This window comes from Simochromis diagramma, unplaced genomic scaffold (assembly GCF_900408965.1).
Source record: "Simochromis diagramma unplaced genomic scaffold, fSimDia1.1 OVJJ01000717.1, whole genome shotgun sequence".
Lineage (NCBI taxonomy): Eukaryota > Metazoa > Chordata > Actinopteri > Cichliformes > Cichlidae > Simochromis > Simochromis diagramma.
Window position 1 is genome coordinate 863,529 of NW_024387503.1, and position 25,834 is coordinate 889,362.

General features: G+C 41.0%; 1 protein-coding gene across 3 annotated transcripts; it reads right to left on the bottom strand.

The window, feature by feature from the left end:
• Positions 1 to 392: 392 nt before the first annotated feature.
• Positions 393 to 25,605, bottom strand: waca (WW domain containing adaptor with coiled-coil a). Of its 3 annotated transcripts, none has more exons than XM_040018796.1 (13): positions 25,312 to 25,605; positions 25,078 to 25,108; positions 24,040 to 24,232; positions 13,818 to 13,909; positions 12,975 to 13,090; positions 12,760 to 12,875; positions 7,039 to 7,290; positions 4,649 to 4,771; positions 4,331 to 4,482; positions 3,883 to 4,007; positions 2,105 to 2,297; positions 1,893 to 2,020; positions 393 to 1,805 (listed from the first exon to the last, which is right to left on the bottom strand). In XM_040018796.1, the coding sequence occupies exons 1-13, from the start codon at positions 25,350 to 25,352 to the stop codon at positions 1,736 to 1,738; spliced, it is 1,632 nt and encodes a 543-aa protein (XP_039874730.1). In that variant the 5' UTR covers positions 25,353 to 25,605; the 3' UTR covers positions 393 to 1,735. The 3 variants fall into 3 exon arrangements, with proteins under 3 accessions (XP_039874730.1, XP_039874729.1, XP_039874728.1); XM_040018795.1 differs by having other exon boundaries at positions 2,105 to 2,300; positions 4,331 to 4,479; positions 25,312 to 25,604; XM_040018794.1 differs by having other exon boundaries at positions 2,105 to 2,300; positions 25,312 to 25,604.
• Positions 25,606 to 25,834: the final 229 nt, after the last annotated feature.

Below are 25,834 nucleotides of genomic sequence, written 5' to 3' on the forward strand. Positions count from 1 at the left end.
ACAACATGGCCCTGGAAAGGCATATTTTATTTCATTTGTCAATATACTTCAGGAAACAATATACAAAGCAATGATGTGGTCACCTTTTACTGAATGTGTGGTGCAGTTCACTTATCAATAGATAGTTATGGTGGGAGAAATAAACAGGCCTTTGCAACTGAGGACCCTGCTCTTCAACAGTGGGAAGCAAACAAACGAGAGGGGAGCAGGGCAGGGGAGGACGGGACGTGCCAGAAAATCGAGTGTGTGTGTGTCACATGCTTGTTGAAGATAATCTTGTTGGGATTAAAAAACAGAAAGTGGGTTCAACAGGTGAATGAGGCTTAAGACTTTCAACAAGGCACTAGCAAATGAACCAAACCTAACACTCCAAGGAAATAACCAGTGCTCGCTTTAGTTTAACATGTTTATTACAATACATACATTTCACATTTGACCTCTTGTTACCCTGCACTAACTCAAGAGGTGCTCCACATACACACCCACCCGCCTGCCTCTGACCCGCTCGCAGTTGTGATACATCTCCTAACCTTGGGTGCTTTTGGGAAAAGAGAAAAAACCCAAACCAAAAAAAAACAAAACAAGTGTGGATATTGTCATGATTTAGCTCTCATCACAACAACTCTTTATAAATAAACCCTTTTCTTATGTTTACTTAAAACTGCACTGCTATTAGCAACTGTACAAAGGAATGAACCAGTGATGACACCTGAATGTAAAAAACAGGAGCAGAAACAGTTGGAGGGTGCGGGAGAAAAAAAACGGAGGGGTGTGATGTCTCAGGAGGAGGTGAGGCAGGGCAGAGGCCAGGGGAGTGGAGCGGGAATGGTCCAAAGCAGCACGCCATCATGTCTTTTTTTTTTCCCCCCCATCACTCACTCATCACACCATCAGGCACTGTTTATTTTCAGACTGGGAAATGCAGGGCCACCAGAAAGCTGCAAAACGAATCAGTGAACCACTGGAAGCACAGACCCACACAGAGGGGATGTCTGCCACGCCTAAGTACATGTTACAGTTCACCACGAGAGGGTGGAAGGAAGAGAATCTAGACAGAGTAGATTTGAAGAAAAAAAAAAATTAAAAATTAAAATAAAACCCAAACTACATCGACGACAGTGTGTTATGCTTTATGCTAGGCTTCTGTGTAAATAAATGCCTTCAAACATCCTCCTCTGTTTCCACGCAGGTCACACATGCTCAGTGGTTCAGCGATCTATGAACTGACAAAATGAAGCTGTAAAGTCTGCTGACGAGTTAACATGAAGGAAAAGGCTAGCTAATGAATGTAGCCGCCTAGGCGTTGATTAGTCTGGATGTCAAAAGCTTTGATAGGCATGGCTTTCCATGGCTTCAATCTACAAAACATATTTACAACATAGATAATAACATCTACAAGAAATCTACACCCCTCCCCGTCCACCCGCCAGCCACGGGTTTTTACAAAACAAAGTCTTGTAAATTGCCCTCCCCCCTTCCCCTCATCCTCCCACAACAGCTCTTCATTTCTCCCTCTTGGATTCCCAGCCCAACGGTCCAAAGCAAACCTGACTACAGCTCCTCTGTGTGTGTGTTTGTGTGTGTGTGTGTCTGTGTGTTTAGACTGGGCTCAAGAGGAATTGAAATTGAACAACCCGTTCTCCCTCCAGCTTCCGACTATGTGCAATGGGTCTCCCCACCCCCACCCGTCCCCACTCTTCTCCGACACCTGCTCCGACTTGCAAATCAGAAGTTCTCAGACCATAAAAGAATTCTGATTCTTCAGCTTTTCAAGTTCTTTGATTTGCTGTCTCAGAAACAGTATCCTGTGGGGAAAAGGCAGAGAACAATGAGTTATGTGCAGGTGTGTTTTACATCATTAACAGGGACTCTTCTAAAACACAGACCCTCACCTCTGCTCACGCAATGTTGCTTGTATTTCACAGACTCTGACCAAAGACCGCAGGTTTTTGAGCTCGGTGCAGTTCTCGGACATGCAGATGCTGCCCATGGTGTGAGCTTCTTCACGTAGTCTTGATGCCTGTGAGGGTTAAGATGAAAATCATTTGAACGATGCTTTCATGAAGATGTAGCCAAAACCTGTGGAAATGTTAGTGGTACAGACCTGCTTCTCTGCGTGTTCGGCGGGCCATCCCTGCACGTGTTTGATAAGGTTCTCGTTGAAGTGGGCAGCCAAGGTGGGGGTGAAGGAGCAAGAGGGTCGGGCTGCTGAGGGGGCAGGGAGAGCGGAGGCCGAGTTGGAGGTGTTGCTGCTGCTGGAGGCGACGTGGTTGGGACCTGGGGAGGGACTCCTCTGACTGCTGAAGTGAGCACAGTGTTGGGGAGAATGTGAGCGATGTGCATGAACAAACTGGCCTGTGACAATCATACAGCAGCCCTCTGAGGTAGAATGCTGAACATGATAACGTGAGTTTCACAAGGTGTCTCAGTATTATAGTTACAATCGATAGATCAACATAGTACGGTGATCTAGAAGAAAGCTGGCACATTAATGGAACAATATACTGTTTGTGTGTGCAGTGTGAGATTTTCAGGCCTTTGTTTGACACTTGTGAGCAGCATGCAGGCAGCTGACTGATGTCAGGCCAGATCTATCTGGTTCTGTGCTGATTTGCAACAGCCTGATGGTCAGCTGTCCTGGAATGTGATCAAGTGTTTGCAAGGGTCCAAGTACAACAAATGTAATTGTTCTGCTTTGTGTTAATGTGCACTTTAAATACGCAACACAATAAACACAAAGCACACTGACTCGAGCAAGAAACACTGTCAACAGCCTGTAATTTGAACTTGCTAACTCATAATGCTAGTACAGTAGTTCCCAAAGTGTGGGTTGGGGCCTCCTTGGTGGGCCGTGATAAAAAACAGAAGTACAGCCTGAATTCAGTCTGACAGATTGGCCAACTCTGTTGTTTTAAGGAAAAGAAGCAGCTTGACATGGCATAATAGTAACTCTACCCAAATAGGCATTTAAAGCCACTGCAATTTACTTTGGGTAATTTGTACAAAAATAGCTCTCTAGAGTGATGTGAAGCAGTACTTCTGAGTGAGTGATGGATCTCCCCCCTCCTAAAAAACTGAATTCGTCCACTTGATTGCCTGATTCATGCGAGACTGAAATGAAAATATGGTTTCAAGACCCCTGAGATACATATTCTGCACAAAAATGGGATAAATGCTGAACTATATTTACTTTGCTGTGCTGCACTCTAAACTCAGTATGTTACCATGGATATACGTCAGCGTTAATTTATAACAATGTCAGATATAACAGAATGTTTTGGATTAAGCTTAAGCCCCTTTTACATTAGCACCAACTCGGATCTCAGATTCTGACTTTTGGAATTGGATTTTGAATAATATCTGCGAGAGTCTGCATGTACAAGAGTTAAGCTCAGAGGAAAGTCATGTTCAAACCTGTTCACACTAACACTAAATACACTTCACGCAGTAATGAACACCTCCAATCAAATGACTGTTGCACAAAGTAAATCAAGACCTAGAAATGAATCAAAGAGCAACTCACTGTTCCATCAACAGCCAGCAGAGGGAGCAACAACACCACAAAATGAAAACTGAAAACAGCTTTTGAGAGTGAGTGTATTTTCGCTAATGCAGAATTTCCACTCTCTGATAGCAGATGTAGATGAAATCAGTGCCCAGAGATTAATATAACTCTAACAAGATATGTCTTAATTACTTGTAACCAATTCTGCCCTCAAGAAGGGACAACCCAAGCTTCATGAACTCACGCATATTGACACCTAAACCCAAAAAACATCCCTTGTTTCTCTGAGAGCTCACCTACTCATCATTCATGTCATAATTCCAAGCAACCCCCCAAAAAGTGGGATTTATAAAATGAACTGTTGTTCAGACACTCACCCTTGGCGCTGGAGGGTGCGTGGGGAAGATGTGGTCGCATCATAACTGTGCTGCTTATCGCTGGAGAGGGGCTGCTGGGATGTGGGCTGGGGGTGAGATGCCTGCTTTGCTGATGGCGTGCTTACCTAAAACAACAAGACAAACAACACGTCATTTCACTGAAACAGACTACTGATATACACAATGGCTTAATCTGAAGCATGTCCGTCTATCTCACAAACAATACATGAAACAGACTGACAGTGTCAATCGTGACTGTAGGTGGATATTTAATAAATTCAAAAGATTTTTCACACCTGTTAACATTCTTTGGAAAGCATTTCACGTTCATAATTGCAAACTATTGATTTTTCCCCCTCCTCTGACCTTTTTTTTCCCCCCTTGGGAAATATTCAATATTCACTAAGCTGGGAGTTTTCAGTACCTGCCTACTATCCTACTATCTTACTTTTGGCTGTGTGATGACAGGCTGTGTGCTGAGGAGGGGCTTTAGAGGACCAGCGTTGGTCTGTGGTGTGCTGATCCTCGGAGACACATAGGACCTTGGCGATGAGGCGTCTGATGTTAATGACATTGGTGACTGGTTCGACTGCTGAGCTGCTAGACATAAACAAAACAACAAAGTCACTCTAGGGAATCAAAACAACTTCAAATACAACTTCTAAGTACCTCACAGGAAACACACAGGAAGCCGACGCAGTCATTTCACAGCACACATAAGAATACAGTGGTGGTATAGAAACACTTGTGTATGAGCTTCATTTACCTTGGTTGGATAGTTGAGCAGCTTGAGAGAGGATAGTAGTGATATTGAAAGCTGATGGTCCAGCAGTGAGGATCTTATGAAGCATAGACTGTAATGAAGCTTGTGTGACGGCAGCTGTGAGAACTACAGAGAAAAGAAAATGGACACGTGGTTAGAACTGATGACACGAGTCCTGCTACAAGAATAGTTTAGATACTGCACTGCAGTAAGTCTGACAGTCAAAACTCAGATGTCTCCTATAAGCTGGTTTAGAAATTAGAAATAAAAGCAGAGCCTATCAGTTGTGTGTTTACAGAGATGTTTCTGGTGGGAATATGGTGGTGATCAGTGTTATTCAGCACAAGTGATCCTGTTCATTAACCGAGATCAACTCTATGCTGTGCAATATGACACAGTATGCACGTCCATATGTCTGCTGCTTTGATTGTCAACGGCATCTCTGAATAGTGAAACCCACCTGTGAGAATATAAATGCGAGGACATAACAGGCCCTCATTTATCCCTTTTTTGTCTTAAAATATATATATATATATATATATATATATAAATATTTTTCTCCTGTATGTTTGTAAATGAGATGTCACACATAAGGAGAGGGAAAAATCTTAAAACTTCAGACCCACACTGCTCTCTCATCATATATAGCTCATTCACATATATTTGTAACAGAAGGTAACAGGGAAATTTGATATACATACATATAAAGTACCTTAGCCCAAGTTATTATGCTGCTACAAATACACCCCACGCATAACCTGCTACCACAGACATTTGAATTATTGATCAAAAATTCTCTACACAACCTCAGAAGCCACTGACATCAAGACCAGGAAGTTTATGACCATGCATGGAGGGTTTCACCCTAACTTCAGCACCCTGAGGCTGTATGCTAAGCTTAAGGAAGACTCGTGAGTGTCAGTACCACCGTCCAGGATGAGATAACGAACACCTACGAATACATCAGGAAGATGGCCCTAACTGCTTAGTGAATACCTCAGGCAGCAGAAACCCGAGAGAGAGGGGCAATAGGAGAACCATCATGGAAGGACAGGCCCCTGCATGGTATGTATTACCAGCAAATAGAGGAAGTGGCTGACATCCAGAAATCCTACCAATGCCTGGACAAAGCTGGACTGAAAGACAGCACAGAGACAATAATCATGGCAGCATAGGAACAAGCTCAGAGCACAAGATCCATAGAGGCTGGGGTCTACCACAACAGGCAAGACCCAAGGTGCCCCTGACACAATCCAGCACAAAACAACATGGTACGCCATAACCAAGGGGATGGCATAGAATATAGAAACATCTGTGCAGAGTATGGCCTGGAAGTCTGGAGGTCAAAATGGGAGACCACCCCTTAGGGTGGTTGAAAATGAGCTAAGCTAAGATCCTGTGGAACTTCCAGATACAGACGGACGAAATACTGATGGCTAACCAACCAGACGTAGTAGTGGTAGTCAAGCAGAGATGTCCATGGTGATAGACATAGCCATACTGAATGACAGCAACATCAGGAAGAAGAAACACAAGAAGCTGGAGAAGTACCAAAGGCTCAGAGAAGAGCTTGAGAGGATGTGAAGGGTGAAGGTAACAGTGGTCCCAGTGGTAATCTGAGCACTCAGTGCAGTGACCCCCAAAGCGAGGCAAGTAGCTCCAGAAGATCCCAGGAACAACATCCGAGATCTCTGTTCAGAAGCGCGCAGTCCTAGTAACAGCAAAGGACCCTCAAGCTCCCAGGCATCTGGTAGAGGACCCGAGCTTGAAGGATAAAGACCGCCCGCAGGGGTGAGAGGGGAATTTTTTTTTTATTGAAGTTCCCACTACTATGCCATGGTTTACACCATGAGCTGGTACCACAGTGACTCACACTTGTAAACATTGAAACACCATTATCTTCATGCCGACCCTGGAACCTTGGACTTGACAGAGTCTATCAAACTGAAGCAGGATGACTTCTAAGGACATCTAGCAGCCAGCATCTGGTACATTACAACACATTCTAGACTTAGAAAAGTCTGTGCTGTCGTTCCCATTTTACAATTAATGCATCTCATACCACTCTGACAGCTGAATCTTTCCTTTCAGTGTCACATGGTCAGATACCATGTTCTCATCTAGCAAACTCTTGCCGTGAGGCATTCTTCATCCAGACATCAGCTATGCAAACAGCACCACACTGACGATGTCGAGTTAGGACTGTACTGTGCTTAGACTGACAGGACAGATTATGACAAAGCTTCTAACAACGGTGTCAGAACAAAAGCTGATAACAGTAAATAATTTCAGTGCCTTCTTGTAACCAGTGGCCATCAATCACCGTCTCTGCTGCAAGCTGAATATAGACAAGTTGAATATGTCAAGCGGCTCTTAAATCTATTTCTTCTTACCTTCGTTGATTTTTGCCATGTCCACACTGGCGTTGTTGAGCTGCAGGGCAGTCTGAAGTGCTGGGAGAAGCTGTCGAAGCAGGGTGGGGTCCTGGAGGAGCGGAGGAGCTGGGGATTGAAGGACTGGAGACACGGGTACTGTAGACGCCGACGACCCAGGTGGGCCTGATGACGGATTCAAGCTCCCAGAGCCAGATGACGACTGAGACTGGGTGGCAAGTGCTGCTGCAGGCTTTTCCACCTGGGCAGACTCTGTGGAGCAAAAAGATAAAGATGCAGTGTCATCAAAGGTGGAAGTCTGAAATCCATTTCCTCCAATAATTTATGGTCCAACATAAAACACACAACCTTAAAAAAACAACAACATTCATCTGAAAAAGACCTGTCCAGGAACTATCGTTCACTTTCCAGCACACGGTGATATGCCAATAAGTGCAAACAAGCCACTGTGATTGCTTCAACATTTAACACATCCCTGCAAGTGAGACACCTGGTCAAACAGTCAGCATGTGAATGCTGCATGTGGTTTTGTTTCTGGTCTTAGTACTTTAAATCAGTGTTGTGGCATTTGATCAGGCTTTACAAGACTTTCTGCTGTTCCAGCTGGATTTTATAGATTGTGTTTCAATGGAAGAACAAGCACTACGCCAACACCTTCAGAGGCCTGTGCATGACTGGTTACAGTATGACTGCCCATAAACGGGGCAACAATCTAAACAAAACTGAACCCTTATGATTCAGCTTATTTTTTGTTGGTCTGAAAACCAGAATTCAGAATCTAATTTTTGTCATTTAGTTGTTTATATTAAACGTTTCACAAAGTGAGATGTTAACTTCCTGTATGGTTGCAAACGTAGTAAAAATGATCACAATAATAATTTTAATAGCTGTCTTTTGAAAGACTACGAAGGAGAAGGAGAACTGTGACCAATGTCAGCCCTGAATGGGGTTATTGTATATTTGCATTACTAATATACAATAGGGTTGGGTGATTGGACGAATATATCGACTATCAACGATAGGCTGAGCCCATCGGCAATCGTTTTAACAAGAGTGATTTATTTATTTATTTGCCCATGAGTAAGTTTGCTAATAATGATGGCGTTAATAGAAGCAGTCAACAGCAAAAAAAACAAAAAACCCCGAAAAACCAAAAGCGCTGTTTTAACAGCACCCTCTTTTATCTGCGAGCAAATTCACCCTCCTCAGAGTGCACCCAAATGCTTGTTGATGGAGTTGATGGAGCTGCAGAAGCTGGTGATAGCCTAGCATACTCAGGCGGATAGTGGACACGTACGTGCTCATGCGCATGTACGTGCTCATGCAAGTTGTGTTTGAGTACTTTGCTCGCACTATACATCTGCACAAGCGGCACACCACTTTGGTTACATCCTTAAGTTTACCTCTTTCATCCCAAATGGGCAACTTGATATTTATTTCAGTGATGTCAGCGTTAACATGCCGTCATCATGACTAACGCGATTAACAATTAACCCATCTGGAGTGCAGGCTGAGTCAAAGTCCCCGAAACGCAACGCATTTCGGGCAGTTTGTCCAAAGTTTGTTCATTCTGCGCTCCAGATGGGTTGAGCGTGTTAAAATTTTTAATGGTGATGACAGCGTTAACGCTAACAGCCCTAATTTTTTGGAGAAATTAGTTGTCCATGTTTGGACTCCCGTGTTGTAAACGCGCAAATCAGTCCGTGCATGATTACATTGCTCCGCCTATCAAAAAGTCAGCGCATGCGCAAATGTATCGCCCGTCGTCCATTATTGGTTGGAAAAGTTTTACATATCGCCCAACCCTAATACACAATACTAGTAACATGGACTGCTGTAGTGAAGCATGCCACTATATGATGATTTCATGTGTTCATACAGTCCTGTTCCATAACCCTCAGGATCATTTAAGAAATTCCACATGACTGTCTACTGCACCCCACCTCAACAGTGATGGCGCACTGCGAGAGACCCTACTTAGGCAGTTCAAAAACCCGAAAACATTGAAAAAGGGAAAGTTTTTCCCTTTGCCATCAGAACGTCATGACCGAAAATGACAATGAAATGCACATTTCTGCACAGATTTGGCCTTTTAAAGGCATGGGGTCCTAAACTTTTGATCAGCTGTAAAACAGCCTGTTTCAGTTTAAGTGTTGTTTTCAATAAATTGGATGCTCAAAAAAATGTTTTGTCTCACTCTCATTTCTTCTTGTTGCATGTTGTAGCTCTACTTGGAACCTTGTTAAGATCCAACCATGCAAATATGATTTTTTGCCATTTTTCAAGTGGTCTTTAAGTTTTGATCAGGACTGTATTAGGGCTTGAGTAGGTTCATTTTTGTCATTTGGCCAATTTAGTCTGCATCCTTATAAACAGGTTCAACACGCTTCAACTATAACTACCTTGTGAAGCACTAAAAGGAGACTCCGCTTTCATTTTTACAGTTTTATAAAGGTGGTGAGAGTGATATACAGACGTTCATAGACTGAAAGCTTGTGATTAGCGAGCGTAGTGCTGTGGAGACCTGCGGCTGATAAGCACCAATGTGGAAACCTCTGTTTTTGTCTGACAATTATCAGCTCACAACCCATCCAGAAGCAATGACAGGCAAGCCTAACGTCACTGTTGTTCACTTTGATCTTTTAAGCGTGTATGTTATGAATGCTTGTTTGTTCATTTTTTTTACAAGCTGTAAGCATCCTTCATATAATTGCTTCATTACAGCCTGTTAGTTTTTGTCCAGGTAAAGACAAAAACTTCCAGGAGGTAAATTTTTGCACTGAGCAAGTGTGTGATCACCACGCTTTAAATATAGCAGCAATTACCACCTGCTGGGTGTCTGGACGGTTAGAAAATGTTAACATATTACACAACATAACTGTGTTTCTGTAAATCAGAAAGATTTAATGAACATATCTGTCAGGTATGTCATGTACTCCTCTGTTAAGCAGGAAGCAGTATAAGGAGCGGTTATTAGATATTCAGAAACAGGTTATTCATGATAAATGACATCCTTTTCTCAGTACACCACTTCATTACATGTTTGTTTACTTTTCAGAAGATTACTACTGACAAACGCTCAGCAACATTTTGCCTGGAACTAGCTTGTAGCAGCCTTGCTTAAATTCCTATCACAATAATAGAAGACAACCACGCTCCAGGAAATCATTTACCAGATTGTTCAAACACACAGCATCAGGACCGGCCCACTCAAATAACTATTTCCATCTACACACAGACAAGTTTTCTGTGTCATTGTGAAATAAGCCAATAACACGGGGACAATAGGCAGACTCGGCAACAGATTGTGTGATTGTGATTTTTAAAGAACACAAAATCTCACATGATGGTGAACAAGTATTTAAAAAAAACCTCTTTAAAACTTTGCGCATCTTATTCATATCTGCATTTCAAATTTAAAGTGTGCACAAACAGTCATGCAGTGGTCACGACTTTGGCCTCACAGAAGGACGTCCTGGCGTTTGTGTGTTCTCCCTATGACTGCGTGGGGTCTCACCCATAGGAGGCAACTGCTGATTTGAAACTAGCTGTAGGTATGAATGTGAGCACTAATGGTTATCTCTGCCTCTGCGTTAGACCTGTAAGAGACCAGTGAGCTTTCCTGTACCCTGCCTTTTGCGCCAGAACTGTTGTGATAGGCTCCAGCCCTCACACGAAACTGAACCGAATAAGCAGTAAAGAAAATGGATCGATGATTAGTGTGCAAAGATGAAATTATTTGGGTTCACGAGCAGCTCTAGTTCTGCAAAACAGCTTCATACAAAATAAAAACCTTCCCTGATGTTGGGTTTGGGTCTCTCTGTGAGGCAGTGTAATCAGCCAAAGACTGTTTGATGCTTCACTCTGTAACACAACTGTAGTTTATAGATGTGGCTGTAGTTCCAGCATCTCTAGCGTAAGATCTCTTTCACAGTCCCTGTTTTTCCAGGGCTCAAATACATATTTATCAGGGATGTGTGTGAGTAACTGACTACTCGATTTAATACTGCTGCCCCTGATACTTGGCAAGAGAAACTGCAGTCTGTTAACCTAAATACATTTTATTAATGACTGATCTTTGGATCTAAGACGTTATACAGCGACTAGCTGCAGCTGCAGGCCCAGCAGATGGCAGCACCGGTGTAGCTATGATGGAAACTTGTGAGCATAAAAGATCATTTAGAAGCTAAAAAGTCAGATGGACCAGAGGGAAACAGAATATTCTGACACTGTCTCCATTCAAACAAAGCAACACATGTACACATTCAGCACAAACATGTGGACGCTAACCTGAAACAAAAGAAGGATGCTAGAATTAGCACAGCTAGAGATCCTACAGCCATACTGCCAACTGATACTGCATGTGCGCACAGCATAGAGTGCATAATATTTTACACGCACAATTAGGGCTGTCCGATATGACCAAAATCTCATATCCCAATAACTATATATATCACAATATTGATTTTTCTGTAAATTCAGTTAATCTCAGGCAACTCGACTTGTGTGAAGTGTTTTCTGCTGGGCGTTGTGTACCTGGAGTCATGTTTTGTGACCGATGCATGAAACTATATATTTTAGATATAAGTTGTAACAGCTGCCATTTTCTTTGTATTTATTACATGGCGTGCTGCCAGGAAAACCCTGTTCTAAAGTTTGAGTCAAAGGTTTATTTTGAGCACCTGACGGCTCTTTTTTGCTTCTCATCCGTAAACTCTCTCCATACTCTCTCACGTGATTCTTGCGTGGGTGGTAGAAGAAAAAAAAATATTGCCGTTAACAGTGTATTTTGCAACACCACGAAACAAACGATAGTGTATAATATGAAACAACAGATGTTTTCATATCGTCATCCGATATATTTCATCATATCGCACAGCCCTACGCACAATAGCATTTAAAATATGCATCTGTTGCTGAAAATTGTGATTATTAGAACGTGATTCTAATGGACACTCCATCTCACTGTGCTCAATTTACTACTCATAAAATTTGGTGATTAGACTGATTTTTATCTCCCATTTCATCCACTAGTAAATTGGTTGAAATAAAGACCAGTAATATTTACCAAGTGGTATTAAACGCCAAGTGCTTTGGCAACTTTTGCCATCCAAATAAAATAGAAGGATTGTACAGGATTGCAATGGGAGTTCTTCGGCTCCCTCGAGAATTCCGCTCAGAAAGTAGTCCCAAATCTTGTAAAAAATGCATCTCATATTATCCAGTAGGAAAACAATGCAGCGATTTTGCAGATAAATTACTAAACTCAAACTGACTGCAGACTCGACCCAACTTGGTTGAACAGACAGAATGTCAAAATAACAGCTATAATTAGATAAACTGAGATGTGTTCCCTTAACTTCACAGCAGAAATTAATAGCTTTGAACTCAATTAGCTTCAGCTCACTGCCACAGTACACAACGTAAAACCTCAGCAACACTGTTCAGTCATTTGGAGCCTCAGTAGCTTGGTAAAGAGTTCCTTAGCATTGATCCACCAGAGAGCACCTCAACACTATCATTACTAATGAACCAGTAATAATCTTTAAATGTATTTTATTTAGCTGTGTAGAAGGACCGTTACTGATAAACATCTGCCATGCCAAGCAAAGAAACAAACACACACACAAAAAGTAAACAAAGCAGTTTTGACATAGTATGATCATAAATAGCAGACCCGACTAGAACAGTGCATGATTTAATAGTGTGTGGAACACTTACTAGGTCCAGTAAAGCCAGGGGCTGCCGATGCTTGCATAGCCTCCCTTCTGTAGTCCCTGTCCTTTGGGAAACTGTTGACAACAGCAGTCTTTGTTGCCTCTTTTTGCCTCTGTTCTCTATGAAACGCATACAATACAAATTAACCATGCATGCATTCTTTATGTGACAACACTGGGACAAAGTCAAAGCTTATATAATGAAATAGTTTTAGCTACCTCTCCAGCCATTCTTTGGGCTTCTCCCACTGGGACACTTCTGTCCTGCAGTTGTAATAGTATTTCTTTCCAGAGGAACTGATGTGCTCTGACCAGTCATCACCAGGTTCATAAGGCTGAAAAGAAATATACATTTAGGAACATGAAGCCAATGAGACAGAATGAAAGAGAGAGAGAGAGAGTGTGTGTGTGTGTGTGTGTGTGTGTGTGTGTGTGTGTGTGTGTGTGTGTGTGTGTGTGTGTGTGTGTGTGTGTGTGTGTGTGTGTGTGTGTGTGTGTGGGCAGGTTCTGATGCAAGAACTTGTAATACAATCTGAAATGTACAATAGATATTGGGGTGAAAGCAGAAAGCCTAGGAAGGCTGTTTGCAGAGCAGCTTTGTAAGAAGGAGGAAGACTCATTCTAGAGACAGGTTTGGCTGTTAAGGCATCAGATTGAAAAGGGTTGCTTTTTAAAACATTACTGTATTGTCACTGAAGTTTTTTCTTCTTCTTCATTTCCATCATTTAGAAATAACCTAACAAATTTAATCCAATATTATGAGTAACTTGAAGCTTACTGAGAGACTTGAAGCTTACGTGCACTGAGAGAAAAGCAAAGTAGAAATAACTACAAATAAAAGCACAAGTTTGAGTGTAAGAGGAGGATTACCCTGATTTATGTGTGACATGTAAGGGAACTTAGATGAAATGCAAGTACCAAAAAACAACACTATTTTTTTTACACCTGTGAAACGACACATCAGCAGGTGCTGCTGCCAGGAAACAATTCAGTCTATTGCACAGGATAGACAAGACTTCGGGCCGTTATAGCTTCCTGTGTTAAGGAAGAGGCGATACTTACTGTGTCTGAGGTCTTGCTGGGGTTAGAATGCGAGTTGGAGCTATGAAGGGAACTGTGATTGTGAGAATTTTCCTGTGGAGAATAACTGGTCCCTGCAATGAAACACAGCACAGCAGAGGGAGAGATCCATGAGTAACACACAAAAACACAAACAAAGTTCACTGGCATCACCGAGTGTTTGGATGAAGCAGACTGCGGCAAGCATCAATGTTCTCTCGGCCAACTTAACTTCCAGGTTGTACTTTAACAAGTAAGCTCCATTAATGTAACAGTATTGGTATAATTTATTCCAGCTATGTGGCCTATCAAATAATTAGAAACTTAAAAATCTGAGAATTAAGCTGCCTACTTGATACATTTGAAGACTGCCAGCACTTCAACAGGTAACAGAACAAGTACAACAATCCGATGGAAACAGTGAACCTGCTTTTGGATATGAACTCTCATCTTTACCGAGATGCTACAAGAGTGTGCATTTTGAGATAACATGCCATAACATTTTTAAACTGCTTTGGTGATATAACTATATGTCAGTGAGGCAGAACAGCAGGCAAGGTACACGTGACAGAAAGGCCTCTGGTGATCATTGTTTCTGCACATGCAGCATAAGGAGATGAATGACTCAGTGAGCATCACTCTGTATAGACTAGATTCTCTAGCGGTGGACACACAGGCATCACTACAATGTGCTACTGGTGCAAAATGAAAGTTTCAGCTTATAAACTTTACTAGCTTGTAAATCATCTCATTTAATAATTTTTATTAAAAAAAAAACCTGACTAGCATCTTAGGTTTACAACCCAAGAAATAATTTGAGCATATTTCCAGGATAATTTTTATGACATACGGCCGGTTAGACAGATCAGTCCCATCCCATACTAACACTCTTAGAAATTACACCCATAGTCTCTTATTTACAGATGCTCAAAAGCAACTGGACAACTGACTGAAAAGCAGTTTGTATCATTTCACTGGACCTCTCAGGTCCAATGCAATGTGGATGCAAGCGAAGGCTGAACATCTAAAACAGACATATTAAACAGATACTGGGATCCGGTCTCAATGCCCGACCCTAGAGCAGGGCGATATGGCCAAAAATATTTATCACGATATATATTTGAAAATTTGCGATAACGATATAACTGACGATATAATTGATGCGAGACAAAATACAACTCCACAACTTTACTAGCGCAAAAAACAAAAAAAACAAAAAACCCCATCCATTTATTTTCATTTAAACAAGCAGCTGTTTTTTTATGTGCATTAGAGCTATGTAAAAATTTAACAGTGCAAAGGAAAATTCCTTGCTGAAAGTTTAACCAAAAGGCATTTCCAGTAGAAATGGGCTGACATATCCTGAGCATAACATGTATAATACCCACTGAAGTTAAAAAGTGGTGCTCTGCAACATTAAACTGCAGTGTGCCAAATAAAAAAGTCAAATACATATTTTTCGGACTATAAGGTGCACGGGATTATAAGACACATTAAGCAAAACAAAGCAGTCAGATAAATCAAACTTTATTGAACTCATTCTTCTTGCTTCGTCCACTTCTGTACCATTGATTCATTAATGCGGTTTTCTATCACAGCTGCTCTATTCCCATGTTGTTGCAGTATATTAATGACTAACCTTCTATTGTGGATGGATTATCTCAGTTGTTCTCCTGACTGAAGTTTGGTCCGTTTGCATCCTGCCATGCGATTGCATTTGTCTGACCATCAGGAACCTTCATGTTAACTTTTATCGAGTGGAAAAGTGTTAGCGTTCATCCTCCAGCTTCACTGTTTATGTTATGCTAACATAGCTGTGTCGCTAGTGATCACATTATATACCACCTAGCCCAACTTCAGTAACCTTACAAACGTCACTGCTGTTTAGTTTCCTGTCTTCATTTATGTTGGAAGTGATAGCAGAGCTGTACGTTTGAATTTTTTCAGAAATCTCTCAGTCAGAACATGTTACATCATGCTTAGGTAACTAGCGAAACTAGCGAGCTAACATCCACTAACTTCTAACTCTGTTAAATGTAATAAATTCTGTTTTCATGGATACCTGGATGTTAAACTTCATAGTTACACCTGGTAAAGCAGCAATGCTGATCGTTTTATTAAAGATGAAAGAATTTAGACAGTTTTTAACTCTCAGTGATGCTGCAGTGTTCGTTTGACTTTGGAACCTGAAGCGGACAGAGTTTAGGACCCAGATTACTCCCAGATTTACGAGCACCTTAGTCTGACAAATACGGCAATAATGATGGCCGCTTGCATGTTCTACCAAAAAAAAAAAAAAAAAAAAAAAAAAAAAAAAAAGTGCTTTTGTGGGTATCTGACAGACAAACACCAAACCAGTTCCACATCACTGAAGTGGCACCATTTTTACAAACCTATCCGGTCGTTAAGTCTGAAAGTCACTAGCCGTGTCTGGGCCTAAACTCCGCTGCAGGTCCATATATCAAACGATCACTATGGCATTACTGAGAGTTGAAAAACTGTCTAAAGTCTTTCATCTTTAATAAAATGATCAGTGTTCTGCTCTACCAGGTGTAACAATCGAGTTTAACATCCAGGCATCCATGAAAATGGAATTTATGACATGCGGGGTTTTGGAAACAAATTAAAACGTACAGCTCTGTTATCACTTCCAACATAAATGAAGACAGAAAACTAAACAGCAGTGACGTTTGTAGGGTTACTGAAGTTTGGCTAGCTGGTATATAATGATGCGCTACGTGACCGCTAGCGACACAGCTATGTTAGCATAATATAAACAAGCTAACTTTTTTCCCCACTCGATAAAAGTTAACGTGAGTGTTCTCGGTGGTCAGGAACAAATGTAATCGCATGGCAGGATGCTGTAAAAGGACCAAAACTTCAGCCAGGAGGACAACTGAGATAATCATTCATATACTGCTGCATGGGCTGGGCTGTAGTTGCTTCCTAAGGTTTTAAAAACTGAGCTTAAATAAATGATTAGCGGTAATAAAAGCCGAGGGAGGTCAACAGTGATCACTGACTGTTTTAGGAGCTTTTTGAGATTAAATAGAAGAAAATACAAAACATTAAACATGTTAACAACACAAAAGCCATGTTAAACGCAGACTACTTTAGGCCCGGAAGTAGGATTCGTCACGTCATCACTTAACGACCGGATTCTGGTTCATCCGTTTCACTCAACGATCCGCTTTCTCCCTTCTCATTCTCCGCTGCTGCCATGCTTTTTTGGCCATGTGCGTATGAAAACAAAGGCACTGCGCATGTGCGTTTTACCCATATTCTATCACGATATTTCATTTTCTTATCGTTGCCTAACATTGTACCGGTATTACCGTGAACGGTATAGTATGGCCCAGCCCTACCCGACACTATACATACCCTCCTCCCACCAAAGCCCCACCTGCCAAATACCTTCAAAAGTTCCCCAATTGTACTGTAAAAAAGGTGATAATTAAATAAAAATTAATGCACAAGGTCAAAAACTATGAAGAAATATGTTGACACTTTCGTTGACGAATAAAAACGAGATGAAAATGATCAGGAGAGATGAGAGCCAATCAGAATCACAATTAAGTTGTATAGAGAGGCGGGACGAGTTAAATGAGTGAACATGTGGAATAAGTTTCACTGGTTGAAAACAGGACATATTTCAGTCAACTGAATCAACTTTACATTTAGTCTACGATAATCTTATGATATTTAGTGAACTAAAACAAAGAATTTAGAATCCTAAATTATGACTAAACTAAATTTTCTGTCAAAATTACACTGTCGGACCAACTGAGTATCGGTTCACACGAACTCAATCTGTACCAAATTTCTGTACCAGAGCATATCTGGGTTTGAGGGAAAACAAGCGCAAGACCATGTTATATCACTCAATGTTGAGGAAATTTTTTAAAAACCTCCCCCCACACACACAATGCTTTCTGGAACATTTCTAGTACAAAGCTAGCCACACATCTAATCTGACAAAACAGCTGGTCAAACACAAACTATCTGAAACCTAAAGAGTGTACCGTGGCCTGAAAGCCAAATTCACCAAAGCACAGTTAATGTCTGTCGCCAACGTGTAAGAGGACATCATCAGCTTTACTGACATCTTCGGGTAGTTATGTAGTTGGCTAAGGTGGGGTTTTCTTCCTCCTTGGCTCTTTCCTCCATCAAGTCGAGAAATGTCAACTCATCTGCTCGTGCAAAATGAATTTCATCCTGTGTGATCAGATGTTTGTGCATGTTGGAGCATTGGGCATTTTCCCCTCTTTGTTGTGATCAGTGATTACTTAAAAAAGTACTCCATTACACATCACTCACTGAAGAAAGTGATTAGTTTAACATTACAATACTTGTTTCTCTGTAAAATGACCTGAAACCCTTCATCTCAAAATTACCATCAACCTCTGGGGCGCCTCTGTCAGTGCGCCCCAGGGTGGCTGTGGCTACAATGTAGCTTGCCATCACCAGTGTGTGAATGTGTGTGTGAATGGGTGGATGACTGGTTGTGTAGAGCGCTTTGGGGTCCTTAGGGACTAGTAAAGCGCTATACAAATACAGGCCATTTACCATCGACCAATTTAAGCCCGAGGCTACTATTTATGTATCAACACAAAGCTGGCAACCCAAGGCAAACATGAAAACCAGTCGCCACAATGATTCTACTTTGGAAGCATGAACAGGTAGAAACAGGCTGTAGCCTCACAGCTCATCCCTTTGTTAGCTGTTGAAGTTCAGTGTCTGTTTGCTAGGCTGGGGTCAGCATTTACTCAGCTTTAATTTGTGCAATAAAAGTAATGTCCATATACACGCTGTAGACTGTGCCACTATTTTGCTTCTCTTGGACAAACTGAAATCAGCTGATTGTAATGCAAGTGGAACCGATAAGAAAAGTCAATAGGCAAGCAGACTAACAATTCCAAGGAATTGAACTACTGGGATTCCCATCTCAACCATGAACTCTTTTTTTGTCATAAAATAAATGTACAAAAGGAAAAAACGCAACTCAAAGAATCCAAGTCTAATGAGATCTTCAACTAAAGCACCGACTTCCGCATGAGCGACCATAAAAATAGTTCCATAGCAGCAACAAATGTCTCTAAGATTAACAAATCCAGTTTGATTTTTACAAACCAACCAGAACTAGAATAAAAATAGCTTTCAATACCCAACACTGTCAAAGCAATTATGACAGAACAGGCAGCATTTTTTATCTACTTGTTATTCTGCAAGCTTGCTTAGACATGGATACAGTAATTCCACAATAAACAGCAGAAAGCTGTGAAAGATGAAATGCTTTACTGAGGAATCATTCACACCAAACAGCAGGTGTGGGACATCACTGGGACATGAAGCACGCAAGAGACACCTTTAGTTATTAATTAGCTACACTGACCTGAAGAAACTACAAAAATTGTATATTTCTTATGCATATATGTATATTAAAAGAAAGAAGTCATTTCTAATTCTGTCACCATAAAGGACTAAATCATTTAACAATTAAATAAATCAGAATAGATACATGCAGTCAGGTCACCCCTGTACAGCCCTCTGTGGCACAACATCGCTGATTGATTTTGTTATATAGACTACCAGATTTCTGCTATCAAGGTATTCCTAGTCTGTAGACAGACACTTCTTCAGGTCAAGCGTAACCCCATCAACTTAGTAATATGAAAGTTACAGTAATATAACACTACAAATGTAAATGCAAAATTCACTAATGTACAGCTGTGATTAACCCTCCCATGCATTTCTAAATGCCTTTTCGTGTGTGAGATATGTAGCACCAATCTGTAAAAATGGCACTGGCATTCAGACATGAGGCACTTTTACATGGATGCTGCCACATCTTTAGACACTCCCACCACACTGACAGAACACCAATACTTATTTTATGTTTGAGTGGAGGTAGCAAAAAGGCAGTCCTCTGACAGTTACAGACTGCCTTCTACCTGTAGAAAGTGTTTGTTGTTGATGGACACAGTGTACAAAATATGGGCCCGTGGACAGTCTTGTGTTGGTGTTTTTCTTGCTGTATTATTTGATCTTTGAGGATTTGGTGAATTACACTCTCACTGCCTTTCCTACTCCTGCCCACTCTTCAACCAATCACCTGGTTTGATGGCTACATAGGTCTTTGTCCTCCAGTTGCGTATTTTGGAGGACTGGATGGGAGCAGGTTCGCTGTCTAAACGGGAACGCTTACACAGACGAGACACATTGGCAGGACCACAAATTATACTTAATAGTACTTATGTGGCATTCTGTACACTGCCATAAGTGACATGACAACAGTATATCAAGTGATATGTAATGCTTAAGGCAAAGAGCCTGCATTTTAATATATGTCTAGTTTGTCATTATAGAGAGTACCTATAATAGTAGTTATAATAGTTAAGAGTGCCACTTGTCTGAAAATCACAGTATCAGAGTTACTTGAAGGCAATAGTCATTTTGAAAAAGCTTATCCAATTCTGCAGATATGTAAATAATGCAGAAGAAAAACTTCTAGAAAAATCTGGAAGCAAAAACAAAATAATAATTTCAAGTCCTATTAACAATTTGCTAAAACTCCAAAATAATAAAGTTCATATCTGCTAAAAAGATTGAGTTCAGCAAATAATAATAGTAACAATACTGCGACACAGCTATTCAGAAGAAACTGCAAATAAGGAAAACATCATACAGAATTTAAGACCGATTGTATTCCCTTACTGAAACCTCCAACATGTCAGTATGACATATCGACATATTAAAAGTGCTGGCTCAATCACATCTAACTGAACACAAAAACTGCTACAAAACAGAAACGGGAACCATAACCAAAATTTAGACTTTCTACAGGAGACAAAAAAAATACAAACATACTGCCCAGTGGGTTATTTTTCCTTGACTTAACACATCTCTGCGCTGTCACATCATTTTACTTAATTTGGACTGGTTCTTTCTACTAACCCTCACAATGCTAAGTAAGAAGTGTCCACAACTATTTACTCTGAGGCTGTAAAAGTTTGTGAAAGGATTACGATACGAGTTGATGAGTCAGTGAAGCTCACCTCTGATGGATGACAGAGATACTGAGAGGAGTTGTTGAGGATCGCCAAAACTTTGCCCATCAGTAAGCATTTTAGTGAGAGTAACACTGCTATTAGCTGGTTTCAATGAAATTTTCTTTGAGGCCAACAATCCACTCATAAGATTTGCGAATGTGATTAAAGTATTTATCAGAGGCAAAGTGCGATGTTTAGGACACTCAAACACCAGCTATCATAACTTTGTTTATAACCAGCTGTTGTTGTTGTTGTTTAACCAGCTTGTTGTCAGCTGTCCACAGATGGAAGGGTAGCATTTCTTTTCTGCTTAAAAATCAGTAACTGCGACAATGTCTGGAAATTCTGGACATTGTTTATGCATGTTTTTGTGTGTTAAAGCCCTAACTTTAGCTTAGGAAACAATGTTTGAGGTGGAGAGTAGGAGGGGAGCAGAGATGAAAAAGGCAGATGACACTTTAAAGCAGTTTTTAAGGCAGGTTTGTTTAGAATGTTTATCAGATTTATCTGGTATGGCGCGCTAATAATATTAGCATTATTCATTTGAGAAACCCAAGAATTCAAAGCCTTAACCATCAGCTTCACTGAGAACACACGCTGTCCCTTCAAGTGTTGAGTTGCTGTTTTCTGAGTGAGTTCCTTGTCAGCTGTAAATGTAAATTTTCAGCTAGCAGTCCTTGTCTGAACGCTTTCAATTTCACATCTTTGCCTGTAGGAGACTATAATCTTACAGAGAAAGAAAAAGAGAAAGCAGACCAGGTGTTGCTGTTCAGATTGGATGTCGGTCCATCTCTGCAGTGCTCCAGGCTAGTTATTTTGCACTGATTCAAACATTGGGCTGAACATTATTAGACTGCTGTCATTGTAGATTCTCCCACATTAGAAATGCTTTATATGCAGAAATCTAATTGGAGCACCTGTAATCCTGCACTGATATTTTGGCTCTGTGATTCATGATGGAGAATCTTGTTAACCCTAAACTGTCAATGCATTTGTCTTCGTCACAGTAAAGACTTCATGAAACGGCATTTTAGAAACATTTCAAATAACTGAAATTGCAGATCAAACATTGAGGGAAAGACAAGACACACAGTTTGTAGGGGTATGGATAGGGCTGGGCGATATGGCCTAAGATTCATATCGCGATATAATTTGAAGCATGTGCGGTAACGATATATATCGCGATATATTCTTTTCTTCTGTATAACGTATTTTCCACACTATAAGGCACACTTAAAATCCTTTAATTTTCTCAAAAATCGAGAGAGTGCCTTATGTATGAATTCTGGTTGTGCTTACTGACCTCAAACCGATTTTGGCGTGCATAAATCTGTTAAAAATGTTTGATGGATTGTCAGAGCATTATGGCTGCTGTAGTGAGGAGCTTCGCGGAGTAATCTGGGTCCAAAACTCCGTCCTCTTCAGGTCCCAAAGTCAAACGAACACTGAGAGTTAAAAACGGTCTAAATTCTTTCATCTTTAATAAAATCATCAGCGTTGCTGCTTTACCAGGTGTGACAATTAAGTTTAACATCCAGGCATCCATGAAAACAGAATTTATTAAATTTAACGGAGTTAGAAGTTAACAGGAAGTTAGCTCGCTAGTTTCCACCTAAACATGACATACCATGTTCTGACTGAGAGATTTTTGAAACTAATTCAAACGTACAGCTCTGCTGCCACTTCCAACATAAATGAAGACAGAAAACTAAACAGCAGTGACGTTTGTAGGGTTACTGAAGTTGGACTACCTGGTATATAATGTTGTGCTACGTGATTGCTAGCGACACAGCTATGTTAGCATAACATTAGCACAGTGAAGCTGGAGGATGAACGCCAACTTTTTTCCACTCGATAAAAGTTAACGTGAGGGATTCTGGTGGTCAGAGACAAACGCAATCGCATAGCAGGATGCTATAAACGGGCCAAACTTCAGTCAGGAGAACAACTTAGATCATTCATCCACAATACGAGGTTAGTTATTAATATACTGCAACAACATGGGAATAGAGCAGCTGCGAGAGAATTCAACATTAATGAATCAATGTTACGGAAGTGGAGGAAGCGCAGTTTTTGGCTTTCCCCATATTTCAAAAGTGCTTCATCTCTTTGCTATGACTGTTGCCCGGCATAATTTGCAGATGATTATGGTTGTAGCCGCTGCGATGCTTTCGACCAAAACAGGCGTAGCTTGATGACATCATCAACATGCGCTATCGCGATAGAGCGGTATAGTCAAAATCTATATCGTTGGCCAAATTTATATCGTTTATATCATATATCGTTTATATCGCCCACCCCTAGTATGGATACACTTCCTACACTTAAAAACATGCAAAATGGATCTTTGGTGCTGGAATGTAATGAAATGTGGCCAATGCCTAAAGGTCAGACAAGTTAGCAAACAGCTGTTTTCGTCTGGAAAAGAAAGACACGTGCTGTCCTTATATTGTCAGAGCCTATCCATCATGTGGCTGCTTGCATGCAAACTTGTGGCACTGTTACTAGTGTTCGAGTAGTATTAGTTTGCTGTAGTGACTTTTTACAGAAAAGTGACCAGGACAGCTGACACACTCCGATTCCAGAGAGGAGAGCATGTCTGAAAAGGAGCTCAAAACACCACAATACTCCACGCATGGACTCAACTGCTTGCGTGCCAGTTACTCAAAGTTTACCAAAAAAGTCCACTTTGACAAAACTGTACTGAAATAATGTTGTTAAAATTAGCAGTTGACCAAGGCGAAGAAACAAAAGCAGTTACTCCCCTCCACAAAACGTGTCCTTCAAGACTTGAATGTCTGTGCAGAGTGTGGTCTTACTCTGGTCTGAACTTTAACTGTACTCACAGAACATCTACCTGTGAGGTTGGAAACCACGATAACCATTCATTCAATCAAATGCAACCTGCAGAGACTAATGCTCAGTGGTTAAAATTAAAGCACATAGCAACAGCTTAACAACGCGTTTATTTTAAATTTGTTTGTTCAAAAACTACCACGGCCGGATTACCCACAGTGTAAAACCTGACAGCTGCAGTTTCAATACTGAAGCACTCAGTTGTAAGAAAAACAAAAAAACAAAACAGCGCCTCACTAAGAGAAAGAGCACCTGTTTCTGGAGTAATTAAAGAGAGCAGCTTTATTTCTTTCTAAACTCATTTTATTCCCCGCTCTCACCTCCATCCCTGTCTCTGGCCCGGTGCGTGTGGACACCCTTTGCTCTACTGTGTCCCGTGCTGTCGATGTGCTTGTTTTCAGGGCTGTCAGACCTCCTGAGCATCTTGCAGGGAGGGGTGACGTCTGAAGAGTCTCGCATCTTGTCATGCCGGTGGTCCCCTCCTGGATGGCTCTTGGATGAGTATTTGAGAGTCTGTAAACACAAATCAAACGCTTTACTAAAAACCTCACACTTAAAATAGGCCTACGCTTCTGTTATCACCATTAGCAGGTTTCTAAAAGCAGCCATGGTGAGCAGAGTCCTCAGCTCTTGAAAGTACTGTCATGTCATTTCATTCATAGTTTCAATGATGCAGAAATTAATTAGCACGAGGAAATGCATATATATATATATATATATATATATATATATATATATATATATAAATCGAGCAGCTTATTTATCGACTTCGTCCCTTCTATAAGCTTATATTTAACAGCCACGTTAATTGTGCCCGTATTTCTGCTCATAACAACGTATGCATGCAAACTAACACATGTTAAATGACGAAGTAAACAATATTTTATTCGACCTATGAGTATTAGCTCGCCATTTCACTTGGCTATCGCGATTTGAATTAGGTAGTGAATTCACTGGTTTGCTGTATAAATATCAAGCACTTTGATATTAAGGAAGCTTAACTGGCTATATCCTTAAAATGACAGATTGCGGTCAGGCCCTAATCGGACTGGCTAGCAAGCAAGCTAACAGTAACAAGCTATCATTAGCTTTCAGCTGTAATAAAACTCGCCCGTACCTTTTCCAAAACAGCCGACTTCGACGAATATGTTCACTCTGTCAAGTCTTTACTAGCAATGCTAACGTTAGGATACATTTACAGGGCTTACATGGAGGCTTTAAGCAAACCTTTCTACTTTTTGTGTTATTTTCCGCACTGACTGGGGCCTGTTGTGCTCTCCAGAAGCCTGCACTAGAGTGTCCATTTTAATCTTATTTGCTGCTAGCAAGCTAGCAGGAGACGCTTGGCTAACAAGTACCTGATAGGGCTGAGAATCTCTTCGGTCGCACCTGCAAAGAAAAAGGAAACAGTTGTGAATTTTAAGCTTCAAATGTCAATGTTCAGAAATCGGTGAAAGCCCCGCAGCGAGTGAGGGATACAAGTTTCCACACAGTTATTTTGGTTTCAGTAAAAATGGCGGATTGTCAAAGCGTAGCTATGAGGAAAAGGAAAAAAAAAATGTGAATAAGTAAGGTTAAAAGGAGGTGTTTACCCATCGCCGAGTCTCGGTTGTTTCCTTGCATACATTACCATCAATGCCGTGTTAGTGTGATTGGAGTGGGATGTGAAAGACTGATAACTGCACTATGTTTTCGTGTTGATTCAGCGACCTGAAATCGCCAGTTATTTTTCAGCCTAGCTTCTGGGTATTGCAATGCTAAATCGGCTGCACTGGTCGAAAGAGCGCCCTCACTCAGTCCATCTCCCACTCTGGCTCACAGCCGTGTCTCTAACAGCCGAGCAAACGTAGCAGAGAAGCCGAGCTGAGACCGGGGTTGCCAGATAGGCCACATCCACCACTAGGAGCACGCCTTCGTGAAGTCAGAAAATGTTTACCAAGTCATGCTAATAACATTATATATGTGAGGTTTTGTTGCTCTCTGCCATGTACATATATTTGTTTTGACAGTTTTAAGCTAATACTGTTAATTTTACTTTAACATTACCGAATGTGGATATGTAAAACTTACACATAAATTATTTAACGGCGCATTAAAATCACCTCGCGTGCCAGC